The following is a 19,070-nucleotide window of genomic DNA, read 5'->3' as shown; positions in this document are numbered from 1 at the left end:
AAGTGATTAATCTCACCAAGAATCCAATTCTTCATTCAAGAGCAAAGCATATAGAGATTCGACATCATTTTATTAGAGACCATGTTCAAAATGGAGAAGTATTAATTCAATTCATTGACTCAAAGAATCAATTGGCGGACATTTTTACTAAGCCATTGGAGAAAAGTCAATTTGAGTCTATTCGATCCAGACTTAATATTTTAAAGTCTCGAAGAAGTTCGACTTAGGGATAAAAGTTTAAAGATGTTCAGACTCGGAAGATCAAGTTTCACGATTGTAAGTTATTTCCATTTTAGAAATTTATCTGTCGGATAAAATCTCGAAAAGGTACGTTCATCTATTATATGTACTTGATTGATGTTATCTTCCCATGTTGTCATCATTATAGCAATCATTCTCTTTCGAAAAAGAAGTTATCTTTTTGACAGTTGTCTATTTTTCAAAAAGGCAGTTATTTTTTAACAGGCATTTTCTATTTTTCCTTTTACGGCGATTCGTATACCTCGTTTCGATCGCCTTATATACTGATTGTCTTCTTCACAAACCCTAGAAGCACAGAACATCACTTTCTCACTTTTACTCTCTAGTTTAATCCTCAAAGTTTTCATCTTTCTTGTGAATCGAGTTTGGAATCTCTCAAAGACTGTGAGAATATCTTTCCAAAGAAAGTCTTCAAAGATCGAAAGTAGGGGACCACAGCATATGCGTGAGGGTCGGGGACCACAGCATATGCGTGAGGGTCATACGCACTTTGACCTTACGGAGGAAGAAGAATCTCCAAGACAGCAGCAGAATCCACTACATTCTCAACCGCGTCATTCTCCTCGGGCTAGGCCACAGGATGTTCAACAAAAAGCGGAGGAGGAAATTATTGAGGATGCAAGACCTGTAAGAACTCAAAAGCCTGCTTTTACCTTCAAACTCTACTCTGCCTTGAAGGATGGAGGTACTCCTTTAAACTTTATTGATGAATTTTTGAAAGAGAAATGATACAGAAATGAAACCCACTTTTTGCGAACGATGGAACGTTTGGGAGTTGCTCCTACAGGCTCGGCAGAAAGAGTCTTTGCGAATATCCCAAGCGATCCACGTGGTGGAGGACTTAGTCAACCTGATGGAAATGATGATGAAAAGATGTTCACTCATTTTAAGTGTAGAATGGGTGTTGCCGCGAATATTCGAAGTAAAAGGACAGATCTGTTTCGTTCTGAGGAACACAAGCGACTTTACTCTAAGTTGCTAAAGCAAGGGGTGATGAACCCAAGGAGTGTGGACTTTGATTTTCTCGATTCTCTGAACATGAAGTTGCGAGAAAAATTCACTTTACTTCAATTTGAACAATTTTGCTCTAAAACGACAGTGGCTCATCCGAACCTTTTGCATATTTCTATTCAAATATGAGCTTTTTGGATGCGAATATATTCTCTTTCAATGTTAGAGATCAGGACTATGTAGTTGATATGGACACTTTGGCTGATGTGATTGGAGTAGCAAGAGGGGAGTTCCAATCAATTAGTGTGTCTATTGGTCGTGCAACTGTGGAGCTTGTTCGAGATGGAATGGCAGAAGGTCGAATTTCGTACTTAAGGATGAATGCCTCAAATGTCTTGCTTCACAAGATTGTAATCAATTATCTTAAACCCAAATCGACTTCGAAGACGGACGTCTCCAATTCAAAAGCAAAGCTGATGTATGCTATCAGTGCTGGCAAAAAGTTCTCTTTGCCACATACTATCATGTTTCACATGTATAGATCGATAGTGAAAGACAATGATCAATTTCCTTATTCAGCACTTGTTACTAAGTTATTCAAACATTTGAATATTCAGCCTCCCAAGATTTTGTGCATTCGAACCTGTGATCAAATGGTGGTAGGATTGAAGATAGTTTCCAAAATGCATCTGAAGGAGCTGAACAAGGCTTTGGAGCGATTTAAGGAGAAAACCCCTGTCAAAACTCACCAAGTATCTATGGCTGCAAAACGGAAAGGGAAGGAACCCATGATAGCTTCATCCAAGAAAAGAAGGGCACTCATCTTGCAAGATGAAGAAGATGAGGAAGATGTTACCATTTCAGCTCTTGCCTTAAGGAACCTTCAGCGTTTTGTTCCAGAGACAGAGGAGAGAGAGGATCAAGATAGAGAAGAGACAGAGCAAGGAGTGAAGAAAGGGAATCGATGAGGAAAGAAGCAGAGGAAAAAAGAACTGCATAAGAAGAGGAATGAAGAGAACATGAGCATCATGTCGCTGAAGATGAGACAGAGCATGAAGAGTACTTCTCTCCACCCGAAGGCACTGAAACAGGGGGAGTTGCCAAAAAAATAGGTACTTCTTCAATTGCCTTTGCTAGTGACGATGTCAGTTGTTCTCCTGTTGATCCAGAAGATGCGTATGCCTCTCAATTTCCTGAGGAAGGTCATGAGGTTTCATCTCCAAATCTGGGTGCTCATGCTGAAATGCCATCATCTGCTAATACTTCTCAAACTGATCATGCTGAAACAAGCACTCAGACTGACAACTCAGCAGACTTTCGAAGAGTGCTTAATGTTCTTATGGAGATGCGAGACCAAATTTATGCTCTGGGATGCGAAATTCAGAATTTGCAAAATGCCAGTCAAGCCTCTTCAGTTTCATTGCTCAATCAAGTTCAGACCCTTAATCTTCAAGTTCAAGCAACTGCCAAGGGTCAAGAAGTAGAACAACCGAAGGAGGATTTGAAAAAGCTGGAAGAGACTATCCAGTCGATGGGAGATTTCCAGCTTGTTTGCGTTCCAAAACAATCATAATTTTACCCATTTCTCTTTTCATCTCTACCTTTTTAATGTTGACAAAAAGGGGGAGAAGCTGGGTGCATATTTGACATTTGATTTTTGTTTGACTTTACTTTTGTTTGATTGTTTGGTTGTGACTGTTTGGATTTGGATTGCTTGATCGTTTAATGCTTGCTTGCAGTATTTTAAGCGTTGATGGTATTCATGGCAAAGATAGTTGTTTTTACAGGACTAACACATTTCCTGTGAATGCAGATTCGATACTATCTTTATCCTAATCCATTTATCTTTTATGAGATATCCTTGTTTGCTTGAGTATTGTCTTGCAGGTCAAAAATATCCAAATCTGCAGGAAAGTTTTGTCACCATAAAAAAAAGGGGAGATTATTGGAGAAAACTTCCTTATTTGTTTTGAAACTGACAAAATGTTTCCATCAATCTAGTCTGAAGACTTGTAGACTCTTTCAACAAAGTCTGAAGATTGCTAGACCACCAGACTCAAGATTTAAAGTCTACCCTCATTGACAGATTCTAGATCGACAAAGAAGATTTATCCAGAATCGAGTATTTCTTTAAGGATTTGATTCGATCGGCTAAATAAGATCTCATAGCTAGAGATAGCATCTCAAGATCTATTATTCGTTTTGAATTTAATTTGAGTAATATGGATCCGTTGATTGGCGAAGTATACTTGGAAGGTTTTATTTATGGAAACCTAGATCCTGATTGTATGGGCGAGCATGATTGGTGGGCTATCATCACATTCCTTAAGTAACTCGAGATCTCCCTAATTGATTTTGTCCAACGGGTAGATTAGAAGAACTCCTTTGGAATGTGCCAACGATTATGAAGGCATGGAGGAGTATATAAGGAAGATGCTCTGGTTATTTGAATGTGTGCGCAATAGATAAATTCCAAAGTCTGAAGCTCCTTATTATTTGTTGATTCAATTGTTGAACATAAACTTGTACTCAAAAGAGAGTTTATACATTTGTGAAATCTTGAGGAAGTGTAGCAAAGTCTCTACACTGTGGAATCAAGGAAGTGATACTGCAACAACTCTTTTGATTCATAGTGGAATCCAGCCGATGGGCTGTCAATGCGGAAGAGTGGACGTAGGCTTGGATTAAGTCGAACCACTATAAACCTTGTGTTCTTATTCTCTTCCCTAAACTCTTTTACTTTGTTCGTAACTCTATTTAATTATTAGAGTCTAATTTCCTTTTCAAAGTCTACTACTAAACAGACTTGGGTTAAAAGTAAAATTTTATACTTTACTCTACAAAAATTGTTTTCGCACTTATTCACCCCCTTCTAGGTGCTCGTATTAGCATTTACACAACTAAGATAACATCCACTGTACTGTAATAGAACATCCCTCGCCGGCCCTGGGCAAGGGCTCGCCCATCAAGTTTGTCCAATGGCAACGAGCTGTTGTTGGAGATCCTGGGGCTCGGCATCATCGGCAGAGACGATATCGATCGAGCTTAGCTAATCATAGTTCAGGTGACAGTAGAATCCCTGCGAGGGGCGACCTTCCCCGCCTCCGCCCGCAATTAGATGAACCGGCCACTGATAAGGGCCGACGAGAGCTTGCCGCCGAGGCCACCCTTGCCAAATTTGGTGAGGGGCACCGCAAGCCCTTGCCCACTACCGATGATGGGCTTCCAGCCCTCGCCCATCCTCACCAATGGCCGGCGCTCGCCAGCCTTTCCAAGTTCGATGGTCTTGAGAAGAAGACAAAATGGGATGAAGAAGATGATAAATACTGCAACATTGACCCCCAAAAAAAAAAAAACAAGATAATCGAATTTTTAAAAAGAAATGGACGAAAATACCCTAATCAAGCTATTGGAACATGAATCGGAAATGCATCTATTCACCGGCCGATAAGTGAGGTCCTTCTTTGAAACTAAATGACCATTTTGGGTCCTTATTTGAGACAGACTTCACTGTCCTCTTTTGAGAAAATGAATGTACTTTGGATCCTTATTTGGGATTTTCCTCATCTTTTCCTCTCTTTTCTCTACGTTTTCAATTTTTCTTTGCTTTTTGACTAGTTGACTAGTCAATGCCGCAATATTACACTTTAAATAAGGGAGGTTAACTTCATAAGGGGTAAAAGTCACAAAAGTAAAAAAATTTAAAAAAAAAGTTAAACTTTAATATTTTCTCTCTGCTCTATTTCGTAATTTTTATTAATTGATCATGTTCTTGTTGGACGTGTGTATTTATCTTTGTTCTTCTTTCATAATTTAAATGCATTTTGTCATGAATTTATTTAAAGATTTAAAGATTTATGTTGCACAAAAAAGATTATGAGATTTTCAATGAGTTAGGATTGGCAATAATGGGAAGTTGGAATTAGTCTTAAGTCAATAGAATGTTCAATTTTGGGGATTTTTCATGTAGATGTCACAATTGGCGGTCTCATTGGGGCACTGACTTGGAACTTAGTGACCTTTTCCGATGGCTTCTTGTCAGTCCATGGAAAAAGCCTGTGGCTCCAGACCAGCCTTGAGATTGCTGGGTTCTTCATTCTTCATATGATCTCTCTTCTCCCTTTCTTCCGTCTTCTTAACTCACTCAGCAGATTCGCTGATTTTGAGAACTTGACTGCTTCAAGCAGTATGAAAGCTTTTGTGGCACTTTCCACGTGTCTTGTTCTCTTCTCTTGCAATGCCCTTCTTTCCAATGCACTAGATACCATAGCAACAGATCAGTCAATTCGAGACGGCGAGAACCTACTCTCTGCTGGTGGGACATTTGAGCTGGGGTTCTTCAGTGCGGGCGATCCCCCAAAGCAATATCTGGGAATATGGTACAAGAAAATAACCACAAGGACAATAGTGTGGGTTGCAAATAGAGTAGCACCCCTTGCGGACGCATCAGGCACTTTGAGGGTTACTACCCACGGAAGTCTCGTCCTTCTCGATGGGAATGGAAGTGATATCTGCTTGTCAAACGCTCCGATACCAGTGCGTAATCCAGTTGCGCAGCTCTTGGATTCAGGAAATCTGGTTGTGAGAGACGCAGAAGGCAGTGATCCCAATAATTTCCTGTGGCAGAGTTTTGACTATCCTACAGATACACTTGTAGCCAGTATGAAGCTAGGACGGAATAGAACATCAGGCTTCAATCGTCATTTAACATCATGGAAGAGCATTGATGATCCTTCTCCAGGTAACTTTACGTTTCAACTTGATCCGAATGGCTACCCACAAGAACTATTGAAGCAGGGTTCTGACATCAAGTTCAGGACAGGACCATGGAATGGTCTTCGATGGAGTGGCATACCTAATTTAAATCCAAACCCATACTACAGGTACGAATTTGTGTTAAGTGAGGAAGAGATGTACTACCGCGAGCTCCTCAACAGCTGGGTCATTTCCAGGATGATATTGATGCCCAATGGCATGCTACAGCGATTCACTTGGATTGACCGAACGCAGGGTTGGACGCTTTACATCAGTTGCCCAATAGACCAATGTGACAACTATGCATCATGCGGTGCCTATGGTAGCTGTAGGGTCGATACTTCCCCAGTGTGTAGGTGCTTGAAAGGCTTTGTGCCCCGATTTTCTCAAGAATGGGATATTTTGGATTGGTCCAATGGGTGTGTGAGGAGAAATGCTTTGGATTGTGAAAAGGACATATTTGTGAAGTATTCTAGGTTAAAATTGCCGGATACTCAGTCTTCCTGGTTTAACGAGAGCATGAATCTTCAAGAATGCGAAGTAGTTTGCATGAAAAATTGTTCCTGTATGGCTTATTCGAACTTAGATATCCGAGATGGAGGAAGTGGTTGCTTGCTGTGGTTCGACAAGCTGATTGACATTAGAGAGTACAGCGACTATGGGCAGGACCTCTACATCCGGATGGCTGCATCAGAATCAGGTATTCATTTATTATAGACAAGAATTTGCTAGATACTGAAGAGAAAAATGGACACCCATCTTTGAGGGGGAGCTTAGAGAAGTGCAATATCGATGATACATAGTTCTTACTCCTGATCCTGTGTGCTCCTGCTTCTTCTCTTAGCTTTACTACCGTCACACCAAAAGAAGCATAAGCTGGTCATGGGCTTGGCAGTTTCTTTCGGGTCTGTTTTCCTCATTCTGGTTCTCACCATTCGTGTTCTACAATGCAAGAAGAAGAAAATGAAGCTTCCTGAAGGTAAACCGTACTTTATGATACAGTGCTGTCAGATTTTGTATTCTGGTTCTCATCATTCCCAGTTTTTCCATTAGTCATTTCGTCACTTACAAGTAGGCATTTTACAAGATCTCCCAGTACTTATTCTATTATTGAGCACAAGAATTCTTGATCGCGTTCATTACATTAGTCAGCCCCTTGTAGAAGTGAGGTTTTTTTTCTTAAATTAGACTATCATTAGAGGGGATTCTGCATTCATGTCCCATTAGAGGGGATTCTGCATTCATGTCCCATTCAGCATTCATCCTCACCAGGCCCAACAGTTATAAGATTTTCTATTTATTTTATCTTACCATTCCACATCTCCAATGAGAGGTCAATAAAAGATTCCATGATGAACTGACAAAGTCAATTAGTCTCAACCAAATTGTTCCCAGGCATTTGTGTGTCAGTGTCAGATGTGCGAAACAATGACAAACCACTAGCAATCGCGATCATATTATCCTAATATGTTCTCAATTCAATGCTTTCATATTTAGCAATTAGCATGCCTTTGTAGCATCATGATTGAAGGAAATCTGAATTAATGCAGAAGCCACCCAGAGATATTTGCAAATCAATTTCATATAATTTGTGCTCCTGCTAAAAGGGACAGTTTTGAATTAGGAGACAGCTGTGAAAACCAGAAGGAAGATCTTGAGTTGCCACTATTTGACTTGTCTACAGTAGCTATTGCTACCAATTACTTTTCGTCGGACAATAAGCTTGGAGAAGGTGGTTTTGGACCTGTCTACAAGGTACTAAAATTGTGCATGCTATTCTCAAGGACGTTCTTGCAATTTGAGGATTGTAAAGTACTGCCTCGCTGTTGCATTTGCATAATTTGTTTAAGAAAATATTCCAAGGCTGAATAACTTGATCCCAAAATGTTTAGTTACTGTGAGTGGAATTCTAGTGAGAAAAAGAGTAGGCAAGGAATTATTTTTCACTAAAGAAGTTGACAATATGCAGGGTGTGTTGAGGGGTGGTCAAATAATTGCTGTGAAGATGCTGTCAAAGAACTCAAGACAAGGGCTGCATGAGTTTAAAAATGAAGTTCTATATGTTTCCAAGCTGCAGCACCGGAACCTAGTGAAGCTTCTAGGATGTTGCATTTGTTGGAGAAATCTTCGTGAAGTGTTTTGAAGTTGACAAAACGTTTCCATCGGTCTAGTCGAAGTGCCGCAGACTCTGTTAGTTAAAGTCTCGAAGACTTCCGGACAGCCGAGACTCAAGACTCAAAGTCTATCCTCATTGACGCCTCTAATCCGTTGAAGAAAGGTTATCCGTAACTGGATGTTTTGTTCAGGATTTAACCTTATCATCTGGAGAAGATCTCGTGGTTGGAGAAGACGTATGAGAATCCTTTGATTGATCAAGATTGATTCAATGACTGAAGATTCGATGATTGTCTAAATATTATTGGAAGGTTCTACTTATGGAAACCGAGATCCTGATTGTATGGGCGAACAGGATTGATGGGCTATCAACACGTTCCTTTAATAGCTCGAACAATCTTCCTAATTGATTCCGTCCAACGGGTAGATTGGAGGAATTCCTTTGGTAAGTGCCAACGGGTATGATGGTATAAAGGAGTATATAAGGAAGACGTTCTTAGTTTTTCGAGGTGTGCGCGATAGAAGAATTCCAAAGTCTGAAGCTCCTATTTGTTTAGATAAATCCTTTGAGCGAATACTTGTATAAAAAAGAGAGTCTATATTTGTGAGAGACCTTGAGGAGGTGTGGTAAAACATCTACACTGTGGAATCAAGGCAAAGCTATGCTGTAACTTCTCTTTTGATCATAGTGAAATCCAAATTCCGGTGTGGGTCGGTGCGGAAGAGTGGACGTAGGCTTGGAATAAGCCGAACCACTATAAATCATGTGTTCAATTTTCTCTTCCTCACTCTCTCTACCTCAATCGTATTTCATTTTGTTAATTAAGAGAGAATTTACTTTCTATCATATGTTAAGAATCGCTTCCGTATATCGATAAATTGTTTAGGCACCTATTCACCCCCTCTAGGTACTCATACTAGCAATATCAATTGGTATCAGAGCCTGTGTACTTACTTTATTTGAAGTGTTTTACTTCATAGTAAAAGATCCATGGCTAGTATGCTAGCACCGGGGGCTGATGGAAGGGCAAAGCAATACCAGACCACCCTACTTTGATGGAAAGGATTACAACATCTGGAAGAACAAGATGAAAGCTTTCCTACGATCAAAGGATCCTCTAGAATGGGATGTTGTAGAAAAAGGAATTACTCCTACCACTTTGCATCGCCTACGAAAGAGGAAAAGAAACTGAAGAAACCAGGCGGAATGTCTCGGGAAGAAATAATCAAGAGACAAACACTCGATGCAAAAGCAATTTACTCCTTATATTGTGCTTTATCACCAACTGAATATAATAGAATATCTTCTTGTGGTACAGCAAAGAAGTTTGGGACAGATTGCATATCACCTATGAAGGAACAGACGAGTGAAGGAAACAGAATCAACATTCTTCTCGGTCAATACGAAGCCTTCGAATGAGACCAGGAGAATCAATATCGACATGTTTAGTCGTTTTACGAGATATTGTGAATGGTCTTGAAAATCAAGGTCAACCAACTTCGATCCCATGAAGGTAAATAAGCTACTGCGTGGACTCTCCAGGATTGGAATCACATAAAGACTTCGATAAGAGAGACGCAGAGAATCATGCCACTATCTCATCGACGGCGATTGGAACTCTTCAGTCCTATGAAGTGGAAAGGATCAATGAAGATGAAGATCCAAAAGGTAAGAAATCCATTGCATTAAAATCAAATGATGATTACGATGATACAGATTACAAGATGATATGGACGATGAGGAGCTTGCTCTCATGATAAGAAGATTCAGAAAACTAAATAGAAAAGGAAGAAGGTTCAACTCAAAGAAACAAAGCTTTCAAAGACAGTAGACCAAGTCTGTGATGATGAGGAACCAAATAAAGATGTAGTCTGCTTTGAATGCAAGAAAAATGGACACATCAGACCCAACTGTCCTCTTCTGAAGAAGAAGAGAGGAAAAGCTGAAAAATTTCGAAAAGCTCTCAAAGCCGAAACCTGGAGTGATACTGAGTGTGAAGAAAGTGATAATGAATATGCCAATCTATGTCTGATGGCACAATCGGACTCGGACTGGATCGGACTCGGGATCGGACTCGAGACGGAATTTGAGGCAAATGATTTTAAAATTCCTGTCAAAGTTTCTAAATATATTGATGAACTATGCTTTAGTCTTAAGACTTCTCTCAAAAGAATTTCCGAACTGAAAAAGAAAACTCAACTCTAAAACAAAAGGAAAATGTTTTAGCGAAAAGAGTTAAAAGTCTAGACTTGTCTGTTTCCAATCTTAAAGAAAATGAAGATAATCTTTTAAAAGAAAATGCTTTTTAAAAAAACAGACTTATCAAATATATCAAAGAAATTTTCTATAGGATCTGAAAAACTTGAGAAAATTCTTTTTCAGCACAAAGACCTTACTTCAATAAGTCTCATTAGGTATGATGAAACAATCCCCTTGATTGATTTTCCTAAAGTAAAAGAAAGAATTAAGAAAAGACTCTCGAGTGAGGTTTACAAAATCACTTCAAGAAAGTTTTTGTAAAACCCGTAGGTAGAAATGCTCTCGGATGTTCTAAGTGTAATAAATGGATCACTTTGAAAAAGAGTGTCCTATGGTATGGAAACCTGTTAAGAAAGTATGGGCTAATCACCGTGTCTTACTAACACCAAAGGACCCAAGAAAATTTGGGTACCAAAAGAAAGCTTGAGACTTTATTTTAAATGCGAGGTCTCCGTCAAGAAACAAAAGTGGTATCTTGACAATGGATGCTCAAGACACATGACGGAGACTCAAATTGCTTTATAAAGATTGCTCAAGTAAATGGTGGAAAAGTTTCATTTGGAGGAAACAAAGAAAGGAAGTATTGTGGGATTTGGAACCGTGAAAATTGGAACTCTCACAATAAGTAATGTTTCCTTAGTGGAAGGACTCAAATTACAATCTTCTCAGCATTAGTCAATTGTATGATACTGGTTTCAAGATCTTCTTTCAAGAAGGAACATGTTCTCGGAATCGGTAAAGACTCTACTCGATCTTTCATGGGTCGAAGACATGGAAATATCTATCTTCGGATGTGAAACCAAATGAATCGCAATGCCTTATCTCAATTCAAGACGAAGCAAGCTTATGGCACAAAAAGCTTGGTCATGTCAACATGAAGCAATTAGCCAAAATTTCTTCAAAACAGCTTGTTCGAGGACTACCCAGTTGCCATATCAAAAGACCGATTCATGCACTCCATGTATTCGGAAAGCAGGTAAGAAATTCTTTTAAGCCAATTAATTATGTCTCTACTAATCATGTACTACGGTTGCTGCATATGGATCTCTTCGGACCAACCGAACTCAAAGTATTGGGGTAAGAAGTATTGCCTAGTAATTGTTGATGATTACTCCGTTTTACTTGGGTATATTTCCTTGCAAGTAAGTCCAAACCTTTCGTATTTTGAAAAATTTGCTAAAATGGTTCAAAATGAAAAAGGATGTGTTATCTCTAGTATAAGAACAGATCATGGAGGTGAATTTGAAAATCAAGATTTTACAAAATTACGTGATGAATCTGGTATAAGCATGTGTTTTCCTCTCCATATCTCCTCGGCAAAATGGAGTTGTGGAAAGAAAGAACAAATCTCTTCAAGAAATGGCTAGAACTCTTTTAATTGAAAGTAAAATTTCTTCTCGATTTTGGGCTGAAGTCATTTCAACAAAGATGCTATATCATCAATAGAGTCTTCTTAAGATCTATTCTTCAAAAAACCCTATGAGTTATTCAAAGAAAAGAAGCCTATTGTTTCATACTTTCATGTATTTGGTTGCAAATGTTTTATACTGAAAAATGCAAAAGATCGAGTTGGTAAGTTTGAAGAAAGATCGGATGAAGGTATCTTCCTTGGATATTCTACATCAAGCAAAGCCTTCGAGTCTATAACAAGAAGAGCCGATCAGTGGAGGAGTCAATGAATGTCAAATTTCAAGACTCAACACAAGATGAATCAAGTCGACTCATCAAGAAGAGTACGAACCCGCTCCATCTTCCAAAGCTTACAACTCAAGAAGCATCTCGAGACTGAAAACCGAGAATAAGGATGTTCGTGAAGATTCAATCAAAGAGAGAGATCATCAATCAAACAAATCAACAAGTAACTGGAAGCATAAGTCCAGTCATCCCAAAGATCTTATAATCGGCGAAATGAATGAAGGAATTCGCACCAGATCCAAAAGGCAAGAAGAGTCTAGTGATGTGGCACTCGTTTCTCAAATTGAACCAAAGAGCATAGAAGAAGCTTTATCGATGAAAGCTGGATTGAAGCTATGCAAGAAGAGCTCGAGGCAGTTCAAAGATAAATGATGTCTGGGAATTGACATCCAAACCAAAAGGCAAAAACTGTTATTGGAGCTAAATGGGTTTTCGAAACAAGATGAACGAGAAAGGAAAAGTCGTACGAAATAAAGCAAGACTCGTGGCCAAGGGATATACGCAAGAAGAAGGAATAGACTATGATGAGACTTACGCTCCGGTGGCAAGGTTAGAAGCTATTCGACTATTACTTGCGTTTGCTTGTTATAAGAATTTCAGGTTATTCCAAATGGACGACAAAAGCGCCTTCCTAAATGGATTTATCCATGAGGAAGTTTATGTGGAACAACCACCAGGGTTTGAAGACCCAAAGAAGTCAGACTCGTCTTGAGACTAAAAAGGCTTTGTATGGTTTAAAGCAAGCACCTCGGGCTTGGTATGACAGATTAAGTAAGTTCCTAATACAAAATGGTTTTGTCAAAGGTAAAGTAGATACGACTTTATTTATCAAGAAGGAAAACAAAAGTTTCTTACTTGTTCAAATATATGTGGATGATATTATTTTTGGATCCTCTAATGAAAGTCTTTGCAAGAAATTTTCAAAGTCTATGCGGATGAGTTTGAAATGAGTATGATGGGAGAGTTAACATTCTTTCTTGGTCTTCAAGTAAAACAATTGAAGGAAGGAACTTTTATTTATCAAGAAAAATATGTTAATGATCTTGTCAAAAGGTTTGGACTGGAAAAGTGCAAAAAAGGTCGACATACCAATGTCAAGTTCTTTAAAGATAGACAAAGATGAAGAAGGGAAGAAAGTTCATCAAAAGTCATGCACGGGAGCATTATTTGATCACTTCTTTATCTTACGCCTCTAGACACGATATTTTGTTGAGTGTTTGCATCCGTGCTAGGTTTCAATCAGATCCTAGAGAATCTCATCTCAGCTTCTTGCGAAACGCATCATTAAATACGTTGCTTCATCATCAAGCATCGCTTTGGTATCCTAAGAAGGAGACTTTAATCTTCCTGGATATTCGAGACGCAGATCTGGCCGGTTGCGGAGTTGATAGAAAGAGCACTTCGGGAACTTGCCGGTTGCTTGGAAGGGACAGTGTCTTGGTTTTCAAGGAAACAAAGCACCGTGTCTCTTTCAACAACGAAGCGAGTATGTAGCTCTTGGAAGCTGCTGTTCGCAAATTCTATGGATAAAACAACAGCTAAGAGATTTTGAAATTGAAGACTCATGCACGGAGATTAATTGCGACAACACCAGCGCTATCAACCTCACCAAAAATCCAATTCTCCACTCAAGAGCAAAGCATATAGAGATTCGACATCACTTTATTAGAGATCATGTTCAAAATGGAGATGTTTCAATTCAATTTGTTGACTCAAAGAATCAACTGGCTGATATACTCACAAAGCCTTTGGAGAAAAATTAATTTGAGTCTATACGGTCCAGACTCAACATTTTGAGGTATGAGGATATCAAAGTCTAAAGACTGTCAGACTCAGGCTAACAAGACTTTATCTACTGTCTTGGCTCGACCTTCGATCGTAAGTCTTTCTCTCTCAATCTTATCTTGAAAAGGTACGATCATCGAGCTATGTTTAAATTGTTGCTATATTTAATTAACGTAAATATTGCATCGATTCATTTTCAAAAGGGAAGTTATTTTTGAAATAACTATTTTTGCGGATAAAGACAGTTATTTTGAAAAGGGATATTTTTATTTCCTTTGTGACGGTTCGTTTACTCTTCTTTTTTAACCAATTGTGCACTTTGTCGATTTCTCTTCACTTTTCTATTCACTTTTCTCTCAAAAACCCTAGAAAGCATCGATCCTCAATTCCCGTTTGTCTTCTTCGCTCAATCTTCAAAAAGTTGTCATCTTTTCCGTGGGAAAGTCAAGCAAGGAATCTTCCAAACACGAGAAAGATGTCATTTTCACGAAAGTCCTCAAGAATCGCAAGGGGGGACCACGAGAGAATGAGTGAGGGGCCTACGCACTTCGATCTTACTGAAGATGAAGTTACTCCAGATCAGCAACCGAGCCCACAACATTCTCAGCAGCGTCAGTCTCCTCCATCTAGTCCTCAAGGCGTTGTTCATCAGCATCAAGAAGAAATCATCGAGGATGCAGACCTCGTAAGAGTTCAAAAGCCCGCTTTTATTTACAAGCTATATCGTGCCTTAAAAGGAATTCGTACTCCTTTGAACTATGTTGATGAGTTTCTTAGAGACAAAGGATATAGGAACGAATATATCTTTCTGCGAAAAATGGAAAGTTTGGGAATCGCTCGTAAAGGGGTGGCTGAGAAACTCTTAATATCCCAAGTGATCCTCGTGGATCTGGGACCGAATCCGTAGATGGGAATGACGATGACAATCTGTTCAAATATCTATTTCAACCGAAAATGGGTATTGCGGCTGAAATTCAAGGAAAAAGGGAGATTTGTTCATATCAAAGGAACAAAAGGATCGTACTCGAAATTGCTGAAGCGTGGGGTAATAAACCCTAGGAGTGTGGACTTTGATTTTCTGGATGTTTGTGAAAGTGAACTTGAGGGAAAAGTTCAGTTATCTTCAACTTGAAAAGTTTTGCTCTAACTCAACTGAGGCTTATGCTGAATTGACTGCATATTTCTATTCAAATCTTAGCTTTTTGGATGCGAATAGATTCTCCTTCAGCGTTAAAGAACAAGACTATGTTGTGGATATGAATATGCTGGCAGATGTGTTAGAAGTTGAGAGAGGCAGATATCAACCAATCAAAGTTTCCATTGCTCGGGCCACACTTGAACGGTGAAGGACGAAGAAAGATGAGAAGATCACCTACTCACGGATGAATGCATTCAACATCTTGCTTCACAAAATTGTGATCAATTGCCTTCGGCCAAATCAACTTCAAAACTGATGTTTCAAGCTCGAGGCAAAGTTGATGTATGCCATCCTCTGTGGAAAGAAGTTTTCTCTCCCTCATACTTGTTATGTTTCACATGTATAGAGCGTGATGAAGGACAGAGGTCAACTCCTTTACCCAAGCCTTGTTACGAAGTTATTCAAACATCTGAATATTCAGCCTCCGCAAATCTTTTGTGTTCGATCATGCGATCATATGGTGGTAGGACTGAAAATGGTGACCAAAATGCGTCTGAATGAACTGAGCAAGGAATTGGAGAAATTCAAGGAGAAGACTCCTGCCAAATCTCTCAATTCTCTTCTGCTGCTAAGAGAAAAGGAAATGAGCCCATGGCTGCTTCATCAAAGAGAAGAAGAGCTCTTCTCATTGAGGATGAAGATGATGACGAAGACATCACCATCTCTGCAATGGCTTTGAAGAATTTAGGTCGTCCTGTTCCACAGAAAGAATCGGAACAAAAGACGAGAGAAGCAGAGGAGAAGGAAGAAGAAGAAAGAGAAGCGAGCAAGAAGCGAGAAAGAAAGACCTGAAGAAGAAAGAAGAGAAGAAGGAGAACCCGAGGAAATCTCTTCTCCACCCTGAGGCATGGAAACGGGGAGATCGGGAGAAAGGAGTGACGTCTTCATATCTGATGCAAGTGAAGGAGTCGGTCGCTCGCCCGCACCCGAAGAAGATGTTTATGCGTCTCGGTTTCCCGGAAGAAGGTCATGAAGTGTCATCGCCAAATCTGCAAGATTATGCTGATCTACCATCTTCTGCGAGATCGAGCCAAGCAAGTACTCGGGCCGATAATGGAGCAGATTTTCGCGAGAATCATGGATATTCTCTTGGAAATGAAAGGTCAGATTTATGCCTTGGGATGCGAAGTTCAAAGTTTGAAGAAAGAAAGTCAAGCTTCTTCCTGTTCATTGAATGATAAGATGCAAGCCCTCTCTATTCGAATCAGGCCAATGCCAAGAGTGAGGAGGTTGTACATGACTGAAGGAAGACTTTAAAAGGCCGGAAGGCATCGTTAAGTCTATAGAAGATTTCCAGCTTGTCCGCATTCCCAAGACTTCATCTCATCCTTTTTAATGATGACAAAAAGGGGAGAGATGCATGATTTGATCAAAAACTTTCAATCATTTTTTAACTTTTGTTGGATTGTGTTGTTGTTTAACTGTTTTTGACGACTTTGACTTTGTTTTGTGTCCGGATGAGAACCTAACTAGACTTGGACTTAACTGCTTCTATTAACAAGTATTGATATCTTATGGATGGTTTTATTATATACTAGACTAACCTATTTTCTGTGGTTGCAGATTCTAGTGTTAATCTTTTAGCCATTCATCTCTATAAGATATGCATATGTGTTTGAGAAATGTTTTGCGGAGTCAAAGTTATCCAAATCTGCGCAGGAAGGTTTTGTCACCATCAAAAAGGGGGAGATTGTTGGAGAAATCTTCGTGAAGTGTTTTGAAGTTGACAAAACGTTTCCATCGATCTCTAGTCTCGAAGGTCTCGCGGACTCGTTAGTTAAAGTCTCGAAGACTTCCCACAGCCGGACTCAAGACTCAAAGTCTATCCTCATTGACAGTCTCTAATCCGTTGAAGAAAGGTTATCCAGAACTGGATGTTTTGTTCAGGATTTAACCTTATCATCTGGAGAAGATCTCGTGGTTGGAGAAGACGTATGAGAATCCTTTGATTGATCAAGATTGATTCAATGACTGAAGATTCGATGATTGTCTAAATATTATTGGAAGGTTCTACTTATGGAAACCGAGATCCGATTGTATGGGCGAATGATTGATGGGCTATCAACACGTTCCTTTAATAGCTCGAACAATCTTCCTAATTGATTCCGTCCAACGGGTAGATTGGAGGAATTCCTTTGGTAAGTGCCAACGGGTATGATGGCATAAAGGAGTATATAAGGAAGACGTTCTTAGTTGTTCGAGGTGTGCGCGATAGAAGAATTCCAAAGTCTGAAGCTCCTATTTGTTTAGATAAATCCTTTGAGCGAATACTTGTATAAAAAGAGAGTCTATATTTGTGAGAGACCTTGAGGAGGTGTGGTAAAACATCTACACTGTGGAATCAAGGCAACGCTGTGCTGTAACTTCTCTTTTGATCATAGTGAAATCCAGCCGGTGGGCTGTCAGTGCGGAAGAGTGGACGTAGGCTTGGAATAAGCCGAACCACTATAAATCCCGTGTTCAATTTTCTCTTCCTCACTCTCTCTACCTCAATCGTATTTCATTTTGTTAATTAAGAGAGAATTTACTTTCTATCATATGTTAAGAATCGCTTCCGTATATCGATAAATTGTTTAGGCACCTATTCACCCCCCCTCTAGGTACTCATACTAGCAATATCAGCATTGAGGAAGAAAAACTTTTGATCTATGAATTCGTGCCCAACAGGAGCTTGGACTCATTTCTCTTTGGTTTGCTTACTTTCTCAATTCCTTAGAAGCATGAATTTTGTGAAAGCTCCAAAATACGGTCACTAAAGTAGCAAATTAGCAAATGACTAAATTGATGCCTTACTCCTTGTAAGTTACAAACTGTGCGGAGTTTACTAATGTGAAATGAACTTTTGACAGATCCAACGCAGAGGAGCAACTGGACTGGTCAGCTCGTTTCAACATCATCAATGGAATTGCTAGGGGCTTCTTTACCTTCATCAAGATTCCAGACTCAGGATTATTCACAGAGATATAAAAGCTAGCAATGTATTGTTAGATTGTGAAACGAACCCCAAGATCTCTGATTTTGGCTTGGCTAAAAGCTTCGCAGGGAATGAGACACAGGCAAATACTAACAGAGTGGTTGGAACATAGTAAGTACTTTTAGTGCAGTGATGTCCTCTGTGCTCAATTCGCTTTTAAATTGATGGTTTCAATAAATCAATTTCTGTAGTGGTTACATGTCTCCAGAGTATGCTCTTGATGGACTTTTCTCAACAAAATCTGATGTCTTTAGCTATGGTGTATTGGTGCTCGAGATCGTAAGCGGGAAGAGAAACAGAGGGTTTCATCATCCAGACCACGATCATAATCTCCTCGGACACGTAAGTGTGTAATACCGTTCGCCTTCTAGCCACAAGAATTTCCCCTAATGGTTGGTTTCAATGTGGTCAGGCCTGGAGACTGTTCACAGAAGGCAGGTCCATGCAGTTGCTCGATAAGTTGGTCCAGAATTCGTGCAGTACTTCTGAAGCATTACGCTCTATTCATATCGGCCTATTGTGCGTGCAGCGATGCCCCAATGATAGGCCGAGTATGTCCGCGGTGGTTATGATGCTGGGAAGCGACATCAAATTGCCTCTTCCAAAAGAGCCGGGGTTTTTCAATGAAAGGAATCTACTCCAAGAAAACCCTTCACAAAGTCAACCAAACGAAATCACCATGACACTGTTATCTGCTCGATGAGAGAGTCATGGGCATGACTTGCATTCTTTCTCTTTATGTGAACCTCACACTCCATGTGGAAAACGAAGCAAAAGTTCTTCAATGTGCTCCCCCCGCTATTCTCCCGAAAATACGGCATCTCTCATTTGGCTGCAGTTTGAATGTACATGGAACGTCGTAAGTCCACAGATTCCGACAATCCTCTTTTACAAGTTTGTATTCCGAAGGCCAAGAGTTCCCGTACAAGGGCAACTTCCCCAAAACTCTGCATCATTGGCCAAAAAAGAAAAATCTCGTCAACTCTATATCTTCCATAAGCTCAGTACTTTATCTCCCCGTCAGAGAACAAATTTCCATCTGATTGAGTTCCCTATCGCCATCGAAATCACTTTTC

The 19,070-nt window shown here is 39.7% G+C and overlaps 1 protein-coding gene across 1 annotated transcript; it reads left to right on the top strand.

Annotated features, from left to right (window-relative positions):
• Positions 1-729: 729 nt before the first annotated feature.
• On the top strand, positions 730-18,697 carry LOC104452032 (G-type lectin S-receptor-like serine/threonine-protein kinase At4g27290). Its single transcript, XM_039314598.1, is given in 12 exon segments — positions 730-946; positions 1,049-1,183; positions 5,183-6,667; positions 6,812-6,946; positions 7,592-7,722; positions 7,937-8,072; positions 8,139-8,157; positions 17,643-17,710; positions 17,881-17,934; positions 17,937-18,105; positions 18,186-18,336; positions 18,407-18,697. Coding segments are annotated over 12 exon segments (2,991 nt in total).
• The last annotated feature ends 373 nt before the right edge of the window (positions 18,698-19,070 follow it).

Source organism: Eucalyptus grandis, chromosome 6, assembly GCF_016545825.1.
Source record: "Eucalyptus grandis isolate ANBG69807.140 chromosome 6, ASM1654582v1, whole genome shotgun sequence".
Taxonomy (NCBI): Eukaryota; Viridiplantae; Streptophyta; class Magnoliopsida; order Myrtales; family Myrtaceae; genus Eucalyptus; species Eucalyptus grandis.
The sequence above is the reverse complement of the archived record's forward strand: the minus strand, read 5'-3'. Positions and strand labels throughout refer to the sequence as shown.